Consider the following 14,182-nt stretch of genomic DNA (forward strand, 5'->3'; position numbering starts at 1 on the left):
GTGGATATGCTGTAATATTTTGGGTGTTATGATACTATCGAATGCTACCATCGGACCCTACGAACGGGTGCTGTGATACTATCGAGTCCTACAAATGCTACGATACCATCGAGTGCCACTGTAGGGCGCTATGATGCCATCAAGTGCTACCATCTGGTGCTATATTGTGCTCTACGATACCATTGAGTACCGCAATTGTCACACGTGGTATCCGCCACACGACGCTGCAACACACGCAGTGGCAATGAGGCCGCGTGTTACCATGCGCATCATGGAGCATGGGCGGCTAGTGCTTTACAAGCTGGTGGGACTTACGACGGGCCAGAGACGGAAAGTGTGTGTGCGCAAGACATGTACCTCGCGGGGGTCAAGGTTTGACCTTTCAGATCGCACGAGTGATTGCCGCTACACGCCATGTTGCTTCTTTTATGGACCTGGTAGAAACAACGTTAATAAACATAAGCCTCTCCCTGTTTACTGTGGGTGGAGCCCCACGTCCACGGCATCACTGGCTATTGCGGCTCGCCGGGCCTGGTCAAGGGTGGCCAGTTGGCTTCCCAATTCCAGTTTGGAGGGTCGCGCCTCCCACTAACAATTTACGAGTCCCTAATTAGCGACTAGACGGCGTCTGCCGGACGCCGTGTGCACTGGAATGTTGTGTTCGAGCGTCGGGGTGGAGTAGTACCACGGACAAACCCCTACTCACACTTATGGACCTGATAGTCAAATGCCCCGCAGTCCGCCTGCTTTCTTAGCTTGCTTTACCCAGTGGTTTGCATTAATAAACAACGCATCGTTCCTGTGCGAAGCGGTACTTTATTCGTTGGTCATAGTACACAATAGCAAACAATTCTTGTGTTTGAAAGCATATCTGGCGTGCTCTTACCTCTAGGTGTCCTTGCGTCGTAAAAGGCCATCGGCTAATGATATAGTGTCAATCTCTGAAAAAACAAATAAACGTGCTCTTTATTAGAGAAAAAGTGGCCAAGAGAGTGGAGCCTCCCGCCTTTCTCTGGTGGTGACGATTTAGCAGAAAACAACTTGTTATTATGCAGGGTTTCTCTTCAAAAACAAAAATAACTTAGTCGGATGATTTCACCGAATAGAATCGAACTTGTCGTTCGGGATATTATATTTTTAAAAGCGTCATCGCCAGGAGATCGCCATAGAGATGTCTGCGCAGCAACGTAGACGTTCCTAATTAATGAGGACAGCGTTTTTTGCTGAAATCTGTAGCTTTCTTCTTAAATTGTTGTTTCTTTCGACCTAAACCATTTCCGGTAGAGACGAAAATGCTTGATGCCCGTGTCCTTAGATTAAGGTGCACGTTAAAGAACCCCAGGTGGTCGAAAATTCCGGAGCCCTCCACTACGGCGTCTCTCATAATCATATCGTGGGTTTTCTGACGTTAAACCCCAATAATTATTATTACACCTCGACTTATACAAAATCTAATTTAGAGTGGTTCTTTTTTATGCGCGACTAACTACCTTGATAACTTAACCGATTCTTGACTGGTGTGAGCGGGTGTGAGCCATTCATAAAGGAAAACAAACATACATCATGCAGTCGCTTCCGTTTACTCAGGGAAAATGTTCTCAAGTTGCATTTAATCGAATTTAATTGGGTCTAGCTATTTCAAATGTGTCTTTGGGAGCTTCCTCATTAAGACATCGTCACAGGGATGTTTGCTCCGCCGTTGAAAAAAAAAATAATTTGGTCAAGACGACCGGTTTTAATCTAAATTCTGAAGTTACAATTATTAATTTATGTCGATTATTCTAAAACCTTTTAAAAGGCATACTAATTATCTATGTCCATTTGTGCTAGGATGTCCGTTTCTTGGCCAGTATCCCAAAGTGGGTGTGAGCCAATCACGTAGGATTTCAACATCAACTTCAACAAAACCGTTTCCTTCAAAAAGTGAATTCATTCTTTGAGAAAGGCACCGTCCGACTCATGGCCTATCCCCCTAAGTGGGTTGCGCCAAATGTCTGAGGAACAACAACAACAACAAATCCCCGGGGAGTGGACGAGGAGGCAGAAGAAGAAAATGGCCGAAGAAGAACAGCAGCTTGAGAAAGCCGTCGGCAAGCGCGAAAGGAAGATACACTTTGCCGCTGAAGCATCTACGGAAGACGCTGGTAATCGTCTTTATTTCAATAGCTTTATGAGTGAACGTTAGCGACGTGAACTGACAGTCTGAGACTCGGCTCTCAATGTCAGGCTAGTACCCCTGCCTTGATGCCGTAAGATCCGATGTTTGTATAACTTTTGTGCTCGACTACTGAGCCAAATATCGTGGCATCGAATCCCGGCCACATTTCGATAGAGGCGAAATGTTAGAGGGCTGCGTACTTTGATTTAGGGGCACGTTAAAGGAACCCAGGTGGCCGAAATTTCTGGAGCTTTCCACTACAGCGTCCCTCATTATCATACCGTGGTTTTGGAACGTAGAACACCAACAATTATTATGAGTTTGGGGCAGTTGTGACTGTAGTTGGCGCCGGGGTCGCCGGGGTGACGCGCCGCTTCTGCCTTCTTTCTCAGTCGTCTCAGTCTACTCGTCTATGCTATTGGAATGCGTCGCGTCGGTTGCGCGGGTTGCGTGTTTTGAAGTTTCATCAGTTTCATGTTCATGCGAGTTTTCGGTGGTGTTGACGCCGGCACCGTGCACGAAGTGACGCTTGCAGGGCGGAATATTCATGGAGCTGCGGATACGGACACGGGCGCCAGTTAACGGTGAGTGTACTGCTTTCGTAGGCACTAATTATACAGCTTTAGCTGGGCGCCTGCAGCAGCTCTGCGGAAGTTATCTGCCAGCCATTTCCAACAGCAGCCCGTGTCCGCGGGGCTGTTGCGGATGCCCAACTAAAGCTGTCAGTTAACGAGTTGCCACCGTTATGCGCGTTGCTGTACAAGCTCCCATAAAGTGAGCGATGCGAACAATTATCAAGGGTCATTTCTTGCTGATCGCACGTTGTGTCTGTACTACTGAAGGTGCAAGATGTCGTTTTGAGATGCACTTTAGTCTACATCATAATAACATTTCCATCGACCTTGAGTGTGCGCCGGTAAGGCGAAAATGCTAGACTTTCAACGGCGCCCGTTGTTGCGGCCGTCGCCGTGCACTTTTTTCCTTCGTTTCTGTTTGCTGTTTTCATGGTTTGCCAACATCTGCGATGACGCTATAACGGAATCAAGTGAGTGTACGTGATTGTGGGAGGTATGTGTGCTAATTTTAGCATATGACATGTCTGATCTCGACGTAGACGGCGTCCGCACGCGCTGGGTGTCGTTCGGGCCCTCGTACTTGCATATGTTTATCTGAGTATGGGTTACGTTTGTAAAACATGCGGTCAGTAACCGCTCACGGCGTGCCCCTGACTGCCGGAGGATGTGTTTGGGTGTCGGAGTAAGCCGGCGCAAAACCGTGTTTATTCTGAAAGCAAATTTTGAAGCGATTTCTCAGAAAAGAAGTGTTTTCATTCGTGTATAGCCAGTGCCTATTGCGAGACGAGGTTCCCGCTGCCTTTTACGTGAAAATTTGTTTTCGTTCCTTCATTGTGTCTATGTGAACCACTTATTTTGTAGGTTTTGCAAACCATTACAGCAATTTCATTTTCTCATCATAATATCACGTTCTGCTTTTCAGATACCGTTTTTCATGGTGCGCACGCTGGACAGGAGCGACAACCTAGCAAGCCACAAGTCTGAGACCTCCAGCCGTCACCACTTTTTGATTTATTCTTAATCATAAGGAATAAAGATTGAAACATGATGCCCATTTCTGCAGTTTATTTTGCACTATATGACACCATGCACATCAGTCACACATTTTAGTTGGCTATACTCAGAGAAGCATGTAAATGAGGAGTACCCAAGCTTCTTAATTGGAAATCAAATACCATCTTTTCGCGCTTTCTATATAACTTTGCTGGAAAATATGTGTTGTTTTGACGAGTTTTACTAAAATAATGCTAAAACTGAACTATTCTCTTTTTGCAGTCGCTGGCAGAACGGCTGACTGTATAGCGTGGTAACCCAGTGGCCGTACCTTTGACTCGGCAGTCTAACGTCAGAGTGGTGTCGACTTCGGACAACCGCTGTCTCTCTATCGATACTGTGTTTCCTTATCAATACTGTATAACTACTGCGTGCATTTCGCTTATAACATCAAGTGCACTAGAAGAAAAAAAAAAGAACAGTATATGTGTTACTCTTTTGGGTGAGTTTGGGTGAAACGTATATGACTCCCTTTAAAGAGTCACTTTAACTCTCTTTCGGGTCCCACTACTCTACGAAGAGAGTTATAATGATATCCAAAGAGAGTTCACGTGCCTCTTTAAAATGACTAATATACGTGACAAGTCAGGACGCATAAAAGAGAGCCAAATGACTTTTTTTCTTAGAGTGTGTCTGGAAATTTTCCCAGACTTATTAAAAGCTAGATTTTTATCTGGCCTTAGAAACTATGCTCGCGTAGGGTATTAGTAAAGCGATTTTAAAACAAAATTTCCTTGGGTAACGCACGTATATTCCGCCCTCAACACTACAATGTGGTGTGGCTGCGGTCAGCTATGTTTACCGAATGTACACTTCATCAGTGCTACTTTATCCCAGTGCTTGTGTAACGACAATGCGTGTTTGCATTTGGGTGGCGAGTCAGGCACCTATCCAGGATTTCGGTTAAGGTGGGTGCGAAATGGTGGGAGCGGGTCTAGGATTGCGCCGCGTATATGAAAGCATTTCATAAATAACTAAGCGTGAGGTTAGAAGATGACTTTTAAGGGCTGTTTTTTCTTTGTTAGACACAATATTAATTAGAACTAACAGGCAATAATGCCAAGGCAAGTATATGGGATGTCATTTGTAGCAATTGGATTATCAATGTGAAGAAAGTAAAGTGGACGAAAAGATAACCTGCCGGCGGCAAGTTATCTTTTCGTCCACTTTACTTTCTTCCCATTTGTAATCCCATGGCTACAAATGACATACGCTAAACTTGCCTTGGCATTATTGCCTGTTAGTTCTAATTAATATTGTGCCTAACAAAGGGTGAGGTTGTGCTTTACTTGGAAGGGGTATATAGGGGTTCTGAGGATCTGTTACAGTGTAGGGTGTGGTTGCAAGTAAGAGCTCTAACACTATACTCGGCGACAACTTATATTGACAGTGCACGGAGCGAAAGCTACGGAGTGGGGGCTTCCGCACATTCGTGTTGCTCCGCAAGTATACACAGTGCGGCAGCTTGCGGCTGATTTCGGTCTTGCTCGCTCGCATCGTTAACGTGTTTAGAAAATTATGTACACAAGAAATGTGGATGGGAGAAACATTTCCGTTGTTCAGTGTACATTTTAGTGTCATATTGCGAGCTTATTTTTCTTTGATAATAACTAAACGGCGCTTGCGGCCGCACGCAGACCCCCTACGTCATGGGCGCCATGTTTACTTTGGAAAACGGGCGTGCTGAAAAGGTGGTGCTGTCTAAGAAACGGAAAGAAAAGGAAGGCATTCTTGCGAAGTGAACAATACTTCCGCAACTGTTTGATTCGCATTATTAAAAAAATCAGCATTTCTGCAAGGCAAATGAGAAAATCGTCAGTAAGCTTAAGTACTATCTTTTGGCGCGGTAGCAGGCATGCGCTTCGGTTCTGTAGCACTAAAAGTGTGGCTACGAACTAACCTGTATACTGCTGACCCCGTAACACCTTCTGTTGTCTAAATATAGGCTGCTCCTCCGTTTATTTGCAGAAGGAAGGGCAGCAGAATGCGCACCAGCGCATGACGGAGGTACGTATTTCTTTCACGGGTCTGAAGAACATGCTGTTGGGTGGGAAGCTTCAAAACAATCGAAAGCTTACGAGTCAGTGCGTTGGGCGTTTACTGCAGTTTTGGTGAACATTAAAGTGTGAAGTACCTGCCTCTTGACGGCGTTTCGTTATCTGTACAGTTTACGTCTCACTTGCTTGCAGACCTCAGAAGCGTCGGTCGCCTCGTGTAAGTTGATGGGCTGCCAACTCTGGAGTAGCATGTTCATTGGAAGCGGGGAATTAATTATTTGTATTTTGACGACGTTTGCTTTTTTTCTTTGGGGGGGGGGGCAAAGCAGGGGCAGGCGAGAATGTTGGGGGGCTACTCCCCGCCCCCTTATAGCACCACCCCCGTGGTTGCCGTGGGCGCGTCAACACGGCACCTTTTCTGCGCCCTTTCAGTGTCGTGCCACCACACCTGAGGCAGAGGCACGAGGAAGGCATCACCAGGCGTCCCCGGTTGTTCGGCAAGTACCGGCTGTCGCTGTGCCTCATTCCCCTCGGCTTCCTCGGCATCATCGGAGTCGCCTACTTGACAGCCATACCAGGTCAGTGGTCACCCTGCAAGGGCGCTGGTTTGTTTGTTCCATCAAACACTGAAAAGAAAAGGTGATCCCAACGTTGATGTGCCTAATTGTGCTCTTTGTCGTGCATGATACTTCTTTATGGCATTGACTATTAACATATTAGCAATGAGAGAAAGCAGAAGAAGGGTTTTAGGGGCGAAGCTCCTCAAGGCGGCACCCGTTCGTCCCTCGTCGTGCTCGTAGTAGTGAGTAACAAGTCTTACCCTTTGACCTCCAAGGTGGTGCCGGTGGGAGATTTCTCCTGTGCGTTGTTGAACAATAAAAAATTCGCAGCGTGCGCGTTAACTAAAAGCCGAATTCTTCTGTCTCTGTAGAAGTGTAAGTGTTAGCTAAAAGCCGACTTCTTCTGTCTCTCATTCCCATTAGCAGCCATTGTTTACCTCCAAGGTAGTGCCTGGTGAGATTTCTCCTGTGCGTGATTAAACAATAAAAATTTTGTTCAAAACGCCGTTGATTGATGAAATAAACCAACGAAAGACGCCAGATGTTTTGTAAAAACAAAACGAAAGAACGCCAGATGTTTCTAAAGCAAAACGAAAAAGACGCCAGCTGCTTAACGAAAGACGCAAGGTGTTTTCTAAAGCAATGGTTCTCTAAACAATGAAAATTCACAGCGTACATGTAAAATTAAAGTGAGCTGCAAGTCGTCATAACTCATCGAACCTTTAGTATAAACGCGCCCGATCTCACGTCGGTGATGATGTACTGGGCAGAATTCACGGAAGATTCACGGTTTACCGATGAACCTCCGCAGCTTCGCCCACTCATCATCATTCACTCCGTGGATATGCTGTGATTTTTATAGTGATGAGTGCCTTGGCTCAATTTGCTGAAGAGACCTCACGCGTCGAGTTACGAGAGTGGATGCTATTTCTGCATATATACCACTAGGTGATCTTAGTGCAAACGGGTTTAATGTGTTAACGCACCGCTGTACCTTTGCACGGTTTTTTTGTAGAGGCGGATGTTGCCATAATTTGCTTCCGAAATAAATTGTCAGTGATATAAAACTCCACGGCTTTTTTGTATCCATTTCTCTTAGGGTACATGCTAAAAATTTGGACCCGATACCTACAATTAATAAAGTGAGCCTCATTTAGCGAAAACCGCATGCTAGAGCAAGTCTCACTCAACGGCGGAACAAACTGATGATCGAGTTGGCGCGTCATCTGTCCTGTCTTCTCCTCTGTCCGCGTTTTTCTGCGCTGTAAATACCTCCGCGTATACAAACTTCATTTTTAGCCAGATTTTTTTTACTGTGCAGTCCAACTTCGGCGCAATACGCGGCGTTGTCAATAGTGCAAACTTTCGTGAAACGATTTGTAGTCTTAGAGACGAGTTGTCAGAGACGCTCATCAGAGTTAATTTTTAAAATCAAAGGGGCCCTGCAACACTTTTTCAATTAATTATCGAATAGCTTCATTAAAGGAGTTTAGTGCCTCACGGATCGACTGCCGCAAAAAAATTTGAGAATCCGTGAAGTACGAGCGGAATTACAGGGATTTCTCGCGCGCTTCAAGCGCTTTCTCTCTCCTTTCGTACCAGCGAGCGCGCTGAAAGCTACGCAGGAGGTGGGATGACAATGGGGCAAGAAGATGCTTTCCTTCGTCAGCGCGCTTCACAACCTTGAGCCTATTCTTTTCTTCGAACGCGCGCCTTACTTTCACAGTGATCGCGAGCGAGCATGCGGGCACGTGGCGGCATCCAGCGGCGGCTGCGGTAACTATGCAGCTCACGATGCTCAAATCAGCCAATGGCCGTACTCTTTGGGTTTAGGACGTGGCCATTTGGGTCTACGACATCATATGCCGAGAGAAGCGGGAACGATTTCTAGCTGACTTTGAGAATTATTTGTAAATTCCAGGCCACGTGTTACGCTGTAGTGTTTGGCTCACGTGTTCTCAGGAGCCTCGAATACCGATCGGCAGCGTTTTCTGACCATGCTGAAAAAGTGTTGCAGGGCCCCCTTAAATATGAATGTAGACCTTTTGACAGGCTTCCTGGGCGCTGCCATGATCCCTTTTGGGCTGTGCTAAATAGGCGTGACCCCCCAAGAATGCACTGCCAAGGCTATGACGTCAGCCTTTTTACTCCCGTGCTACAGCCCAGAAAGGCGGTGTTTCTTTTCTCCCGTGAAAAGGTCTATGTACAAATAGCGGCTGTGCTAGTGTGATCGCTATTGTCTTCTTCATGAGCTGAATATGTTAAAGGTGTACTGAAAAATGGGGGAGGGAAAGGCATGTAGGGAAGGGTGTTTCAGCTCCACTACCGTGAAACCTGTGGAGGGGCGAAGCATGCAGTGTGCGCCGGTGTTTCCCACAGCAAAATCACTGCTAGTGGGCAATGAGAGACAGAAGAAAGATTAGACACAGAGACCAGCAGTCCACTTTTAGTCAGCGTGCACGCTGCGAATCTTTATTGTTCAACTACGCACAAGAGAAATCCCCCACCGCACTGCAGGTCAAGGTCCAGTGCCTATATATACGGGGTGGCCGGTGAACGGTTGTGCAGCACGAGCAGTCGGTTTTTTCAATCAAGAAACTAGCTAGCAGACGCTGCCTGCGTCGCCGTTGTCCCTCGCGGGCGAGGGCGGTTTCTCGTACCTTGCGAGCTGGTAGTTCAGTGTTCATCGCAGAAAGAGCGTTTCCATAGTCAACGCGCGCCGTACGCTCTCTCTCACCACACGGCGAGCGCGGAGGCGATGGCGCCCTCTCGCGCTCAAGCAAATGGACCCTCACGACAGCAGACGACGATGCACGCCGACACGCCGAGACCCGAAGGTGTTTCGCCCCTCAAAGTCAGCGTGGGGTACGAAAGGGAGGAATGTCTCTATCTGTCTCACGGTACGCTTTAGCGCTTCGCTCCCAGTTCCTGACTATGATAACGTATCGAGTCTAACGAAAGAGGCAAGATTGCCTACTTATTACTTGCAATTGAAAACGTTGATAAAAGAGAAGCGACCATATACCTTTAGTTTAAAGTCCGTGCACGCTGATAAAGTGAAGAGTATAAGCTTGACCTAAGATAAACCATTTAGTTATTAAATTCCGAGTGAACTGCTTCTGATCCTTTCTGGCAGATTCGCGAACGCCAAATGGAACACGGAGGTCGACACCCCTGGCGGCGTCTACGAGTGCTGCGCCGTTTGCTGTCAGCCCGGGCAGACCAATCCCGCGTTACAGGTACACGCGTGTTTTAATGAATGAATGAATGAATGAATGAATGAATGAATGAATGAATGAATGAATGAATGAATGTTTATTAAATCTTGAATACGACTTCGAGAGAGCTACAGGAGCGAACAGCGTGCAACGCCTGAAAGGGGGCCCCTGTACCTGCAACGTACCATAACATCCTTTTACACGATTTAGTGGCAGTTCATTGGCAGTGAACGAAGCACACAAAGTCGTTACCTGTTTCGCACACAGCGCATGAGTTACACAGAACTTACGGCAGTATTATTTCGACAAGGTTATTGTGCCGCCATTGGTTCTTAAAGACAGATGGTGGCATAGTAAGAGAACAAAAACGCAGATATGTAGCAAAAACAAAACTAAACAGAGAAATTAAGGCGAAAGCCATATATGCCTCATCAAACGCGAGAAGTGGCTTTCGGCAGCTTCAACACGAAGTAATGCACAAAATCATCATGCGATGACGTAATTATTGCATCACATATCGCCAAACTGTGTGACGCCACTATGGCGTCACACAAGGTCACGTTGTATGATGACTTCATTACATGACACATCGTCGCTTGGTCAAAGGTGGGCCGACCCCGGAGGGACAGCAAAGCTACTTGAGGTGCAGAGAGCTTTCAACGCCTCCGATCTTGGTGGGAATGCAAAATCACGTTAGATGCAGAAAGCTTCCAGGGGGTACAATTGCAAGCAAATGCAATTGGATAAGTACCTATCCAAATTTCCTCTGGGTGGGAAAGCGACGGCTGTGGCCAGAGCTTACATTTATTCGTAGGTTGTAACTGACTTTAGTTATCTTAGCATGCGATAAGGTATACTCTGTGACTTTCTCGTAGGTTCTGCTCCTCCAGTGCGTTCTTTATATCTTTTTAAACGTCTCGTCAGAATTAATGTCTCATATCTCAGTCTCATATCTCAGTCGTGATCAAAGTTGACCGCAGCAAAAGTGTCTCTCTTTCATTATAATTGCGCAGTTCTGCGAAGACCTATTCTGGCTGTGGTTATTGTCGGGTACAGCTTTGGAACGCAACGGCATTTTCCCTGCAAAGGCGAGTGCACAGAAGCTCAAACCAATGGGCGCTCACTTTAGACTGACGTCAAGAGCCGGACGACATTTAATCCTGCCGATGAGGATAGAGAGAGAAAGAAACGTTTATTAATATTTAGGTTGTTTGTGGTTATGGTGGGTGGGGCCCCTCTTCCAGGGCCCCACTGGCTACGGCGGCTCGCCGGGCCTGGTCAAGGGTCGCCAGTTAGCTTCCCATTTCCAGTTGCGCAAGCCGCGCTTCCCTCGACCAGCTCTGGAGAGTGTTGTCCACTAGAGGCAAGATGGCAGCCTATGGCAGCCTCCGGGCGTAGTGTGGAGAACATGGCAGAGATCATGATGGCAGCCTATGGCAGCCTCCGGGCGTAGTGTGGAGAACATGGCAGAGATCATGATCGGTGCACCCGTCTGCTTGGCTCGAAGATGTTATATTAAAATATATGATGGAATATCGAAGTGTAATTTCACTGGATATTTTATTTGTCGTTATCCGAGATTGTGTATTAGAAATGTTAGAAAATCTTGCGACCCAATCAGAACAATCACGGCGGCTTTGCACGATAGCATATTGTAGAGCCGGTACTTGTGTGGCTCCATAGACGTGGTTAAATGTAATATCCATTGACCGAAGGCATGAAGTCACCTGCCGTACGAGAGCCCGTGTATTACCTATGTCAATCCTGTTACCTTGTCAGTGCTGGTGTTTTAAGGTGAAAGTAAAGAGTACTAGAATAGCGAAAGCCTTCGATTCCTCTTCCGACGCGAAAAATGACCGTTCGGCGTCAACTCAAGTGATACAAGAAATAATCACCGTGTGATGACGACGCTGTCGTGGGGACATATATCGCAAAAATAAGTACACAATGAAGTGAAGGGGAAGCACCTTCTCTCGCAGCTCAATTGGGAGAACATTGGACGCGTGATCAGAAGGTTGGCGGGGGGGGGGGGGGGTTCGGATCCAATTGACGGAAAGGGCGATCTTTCGCCGAACTTAACTGACTTCAAGTTACGCCACAATTGTTTCACTACAGCTGAAGTCAGCAATCAATGTCTCCTATGCTTTTATTAACCTAATTGTCGGTTCGGTTCATTTGGTTCTATCTAACAATAAAACGAGCCCCTCAGCACAAACATTCCTTCCGTTTATTGTGAACGAGTGTCGCGAGTCCTTGAATACTAACTGCGTCCTGCATTGCCGGCCGCAATTGGCTGCCACCACGACTTCTCGTTGTCATTGCCAATCGCTATATTTATCTGAAGCGAAATCCTGAGATGCCAGATCAAAGACGAAAAGTGCAACGTCAACGTTGTCAACACGAATGAATAAAAAAGACATCAAAGAAAGAAAAGCAACAGCCGCGGCTCGCGGCCCCATGGGTGATACAGGACGTCTAACGTCCACTAAAGCCCAGCACAGTGAAGTAAGAAGTAATTAAGTAATTTAGAGTAATCAAAAAGTAATTGACGGTAATTGAGAGTAATAACTGACATAATTAAAAAATAATTGAACGTAAATTATAGTAATCGGAAGCAGTACAGGGTAATGATTAATAACTGAGGGCACACACCTAGGTGGTCTAGTGGTTATTGTGCTCGACTACTGACCCGTAGGTCGCGGGATCGAATTCCGGCCGTGGCAGTCGCATTTTCGATAGAGGCGAAAATGCTTGAGGCCGGATTTAGGGGCACGTTAAATAACCCCAGGTGGTCGAAAGTTCCGGAGCCCTCCACTACGGTTTCGCTCATATACCTATTGTAGTTTTAGGACGTGAAACCCCAAAATTATATGTATGTTTAGGTTATGGCTGTGGTTGTAGTCATGTACAACTTCAAAGGAGGTTGCATGAAAGGGAGAAGCAATGGGCCCACACTCTCGACCAGTGTGTCGCAACGGAACGAAAATCAGGAACTAAATAAGAAAACAGCGACATTTTTGACCGGAACGAAAACGTGACTAAAACGTTATCTATTGGTTAGTGCTGGAGTGAAACCAAAATAGCTTATATTGGTTTGCGGCGAAAGGCAGCTCAGGGGAACGTATTAGCGCGTATCTCGGACAGGCATTCCAAAGTAATGTTGTGTAGAAATTTTGCGAAAACCGGGAAGTGCGGCAACCGGATGGGTTTATATTAACGCAAGTGGTTCTTGGTGTGCCAGTCACACAAACCAGCGTGGAGAGGCCGGCGTTGAAGCGGCCGAAGTTTGTTTCACCGGAACAGCGGTCTCGGCTTTCAGAGGTTACTCTGGATGACGCGCTGCTTCTGAGATCAGGCTCATTCGCTTGACGCAAATCATTCAGCTTTCTCGGGGAATTCATATTTCACTTTCGAGAAAATTAACTACTATGTTTTTTACCGTTACTTTAATTTGAACTTTTCGCGTACAAATAAAAACCGTCACGAACCGTTACGGAACATCTTTTTAAGAGCGGTACTGTTGAAACCGACCGTTATTCCGTGCAGAGCGAACAAAACACTATCATCATCATGAAGCGGCACGCGCTTCCTTCGTCCCGCGCTTCCTCTTCGTCCTCCTCTCGGGAGATGTCCTCCTCTTCGGCTTCGCTCTCGGGAGATGTGCGCCGATTTGTCCGGAGTGGGGTGGAATAACTGTGATGGGCGATAGAACGAGTAGAGAGAGAGAGAGAGGGAGAGAGAGAGAAAAAGATAGTGATAGAAAGAGAAAGAAAGAAATAGAGCGAACAAAACGAAGGAAAGGCAGAGAAAGAAATAGAGAGGGAAATATGGAAAGAAACGGATTGAAAAAGAGAGAGCAAGACAAAACGAGAAAAAGAGAGAGAATCAAGTAAACTGTGTGAATTAAATAGAGAGAGAGAGAAAGAACAGGAAGAAAGGGAAAGAATAGATAGTCAAAGCCAGAAATAGAAACAAGAAGAGACAAAAAAAGTAGATAGAGTAACAGAGAAAGATAAAAAGAGAGAAAAAAAAGAGAGGGATACAGAAATATAACAATAAAGAAAAAATGTTGCAGTAGCTTAGCTCGGCTATGCCAGGATAACGTTGCGTTAGCAAAGGTTCAGCTAATTATTCTTAGGTTTCCTGATTGTCTAGGATTAGCTTGATTATCATGCTTACTGCTGCTCCAATGACACACACGCGGTATACGTATTATGTGGCACATGTATATTCATTTTGCCAGGCAATTACTTCGAGATCCGATGAGTTAGGCTTCTCCGCTCTTCCGCGCCGTTGAGCAGCATTTGCGCTCTCCTTCTCCATAGCTAAACCACACTAGCAAACGCCAGTCAGAGGCGCTATCAAGCGGCTCCAGCGCTGCCGGCGAGATTCGCTCCGTGGATTTCATGAGCAACGGTTGCGTCGTCCGCGATGCCAAGCACCGCTCACCGATCGAGTTTCGGCTCTCCGTGATGTCCTCCGCCTCGCCGATCGCCGTGCCGTGACGATTGCTTCGTCCGCCAAGCCGAGCACCTCTCACCGACTAAGGTTCGCCTTTACGTGATGTCCTCATGCCTCTATCCGATCGTTGCCCCGTCCCTGAACTCTGCTGACCGGATCC

At 46.6% G+C, this 14,182-nt stretch overlaps 1 protein-coding gene across 1 annotated transcript in view; it reads left to right on the plus strand.

Annotated features, from left to right (window-relative positions):
• Positions 1 to 4,842: 4,842 nt before the first annotated feature.
• Positions 4,843 to 14,182, plus strand: part of LOC119373985 (uncharacterized) — a 45,894-nt gene continuing 36,554 nt past the window's right edge. Inside the window, exons 1-3 of the mRNA XM_049411126.1 lie at positions 4,843 to 4,850; positions 6,216 to 6,361; positions 9,480 to 9,582. Coding sequence (XP_049267083.1) covers positions 4,843 to 4,850; positions 6,216 to 6,361; positions 9,480 to 9,582 — 257 coding nt within the window. The remainder of the gene's footprint in view (positions 4,851 to 6,215; positions 6,362 to 9,479; positions 9,583 to 14,182) is intronic.

This window comes from Rhipicephalus sanguineus, chromosome 11 (assembly GCF_013339695.2).
Source record: "Rhipicephalus sanguineus isolate Rsan-2018 chromosome 11, BIME_Rsan_1.4, whole genome shotgun sequence".
Lineage (NCBI taxonomy): Eukaryota > Metazoa > Arthropoda > Arachnida > Ixodida > Ixodidae > Rhipicephalus > Rhipicephalus sanguineus.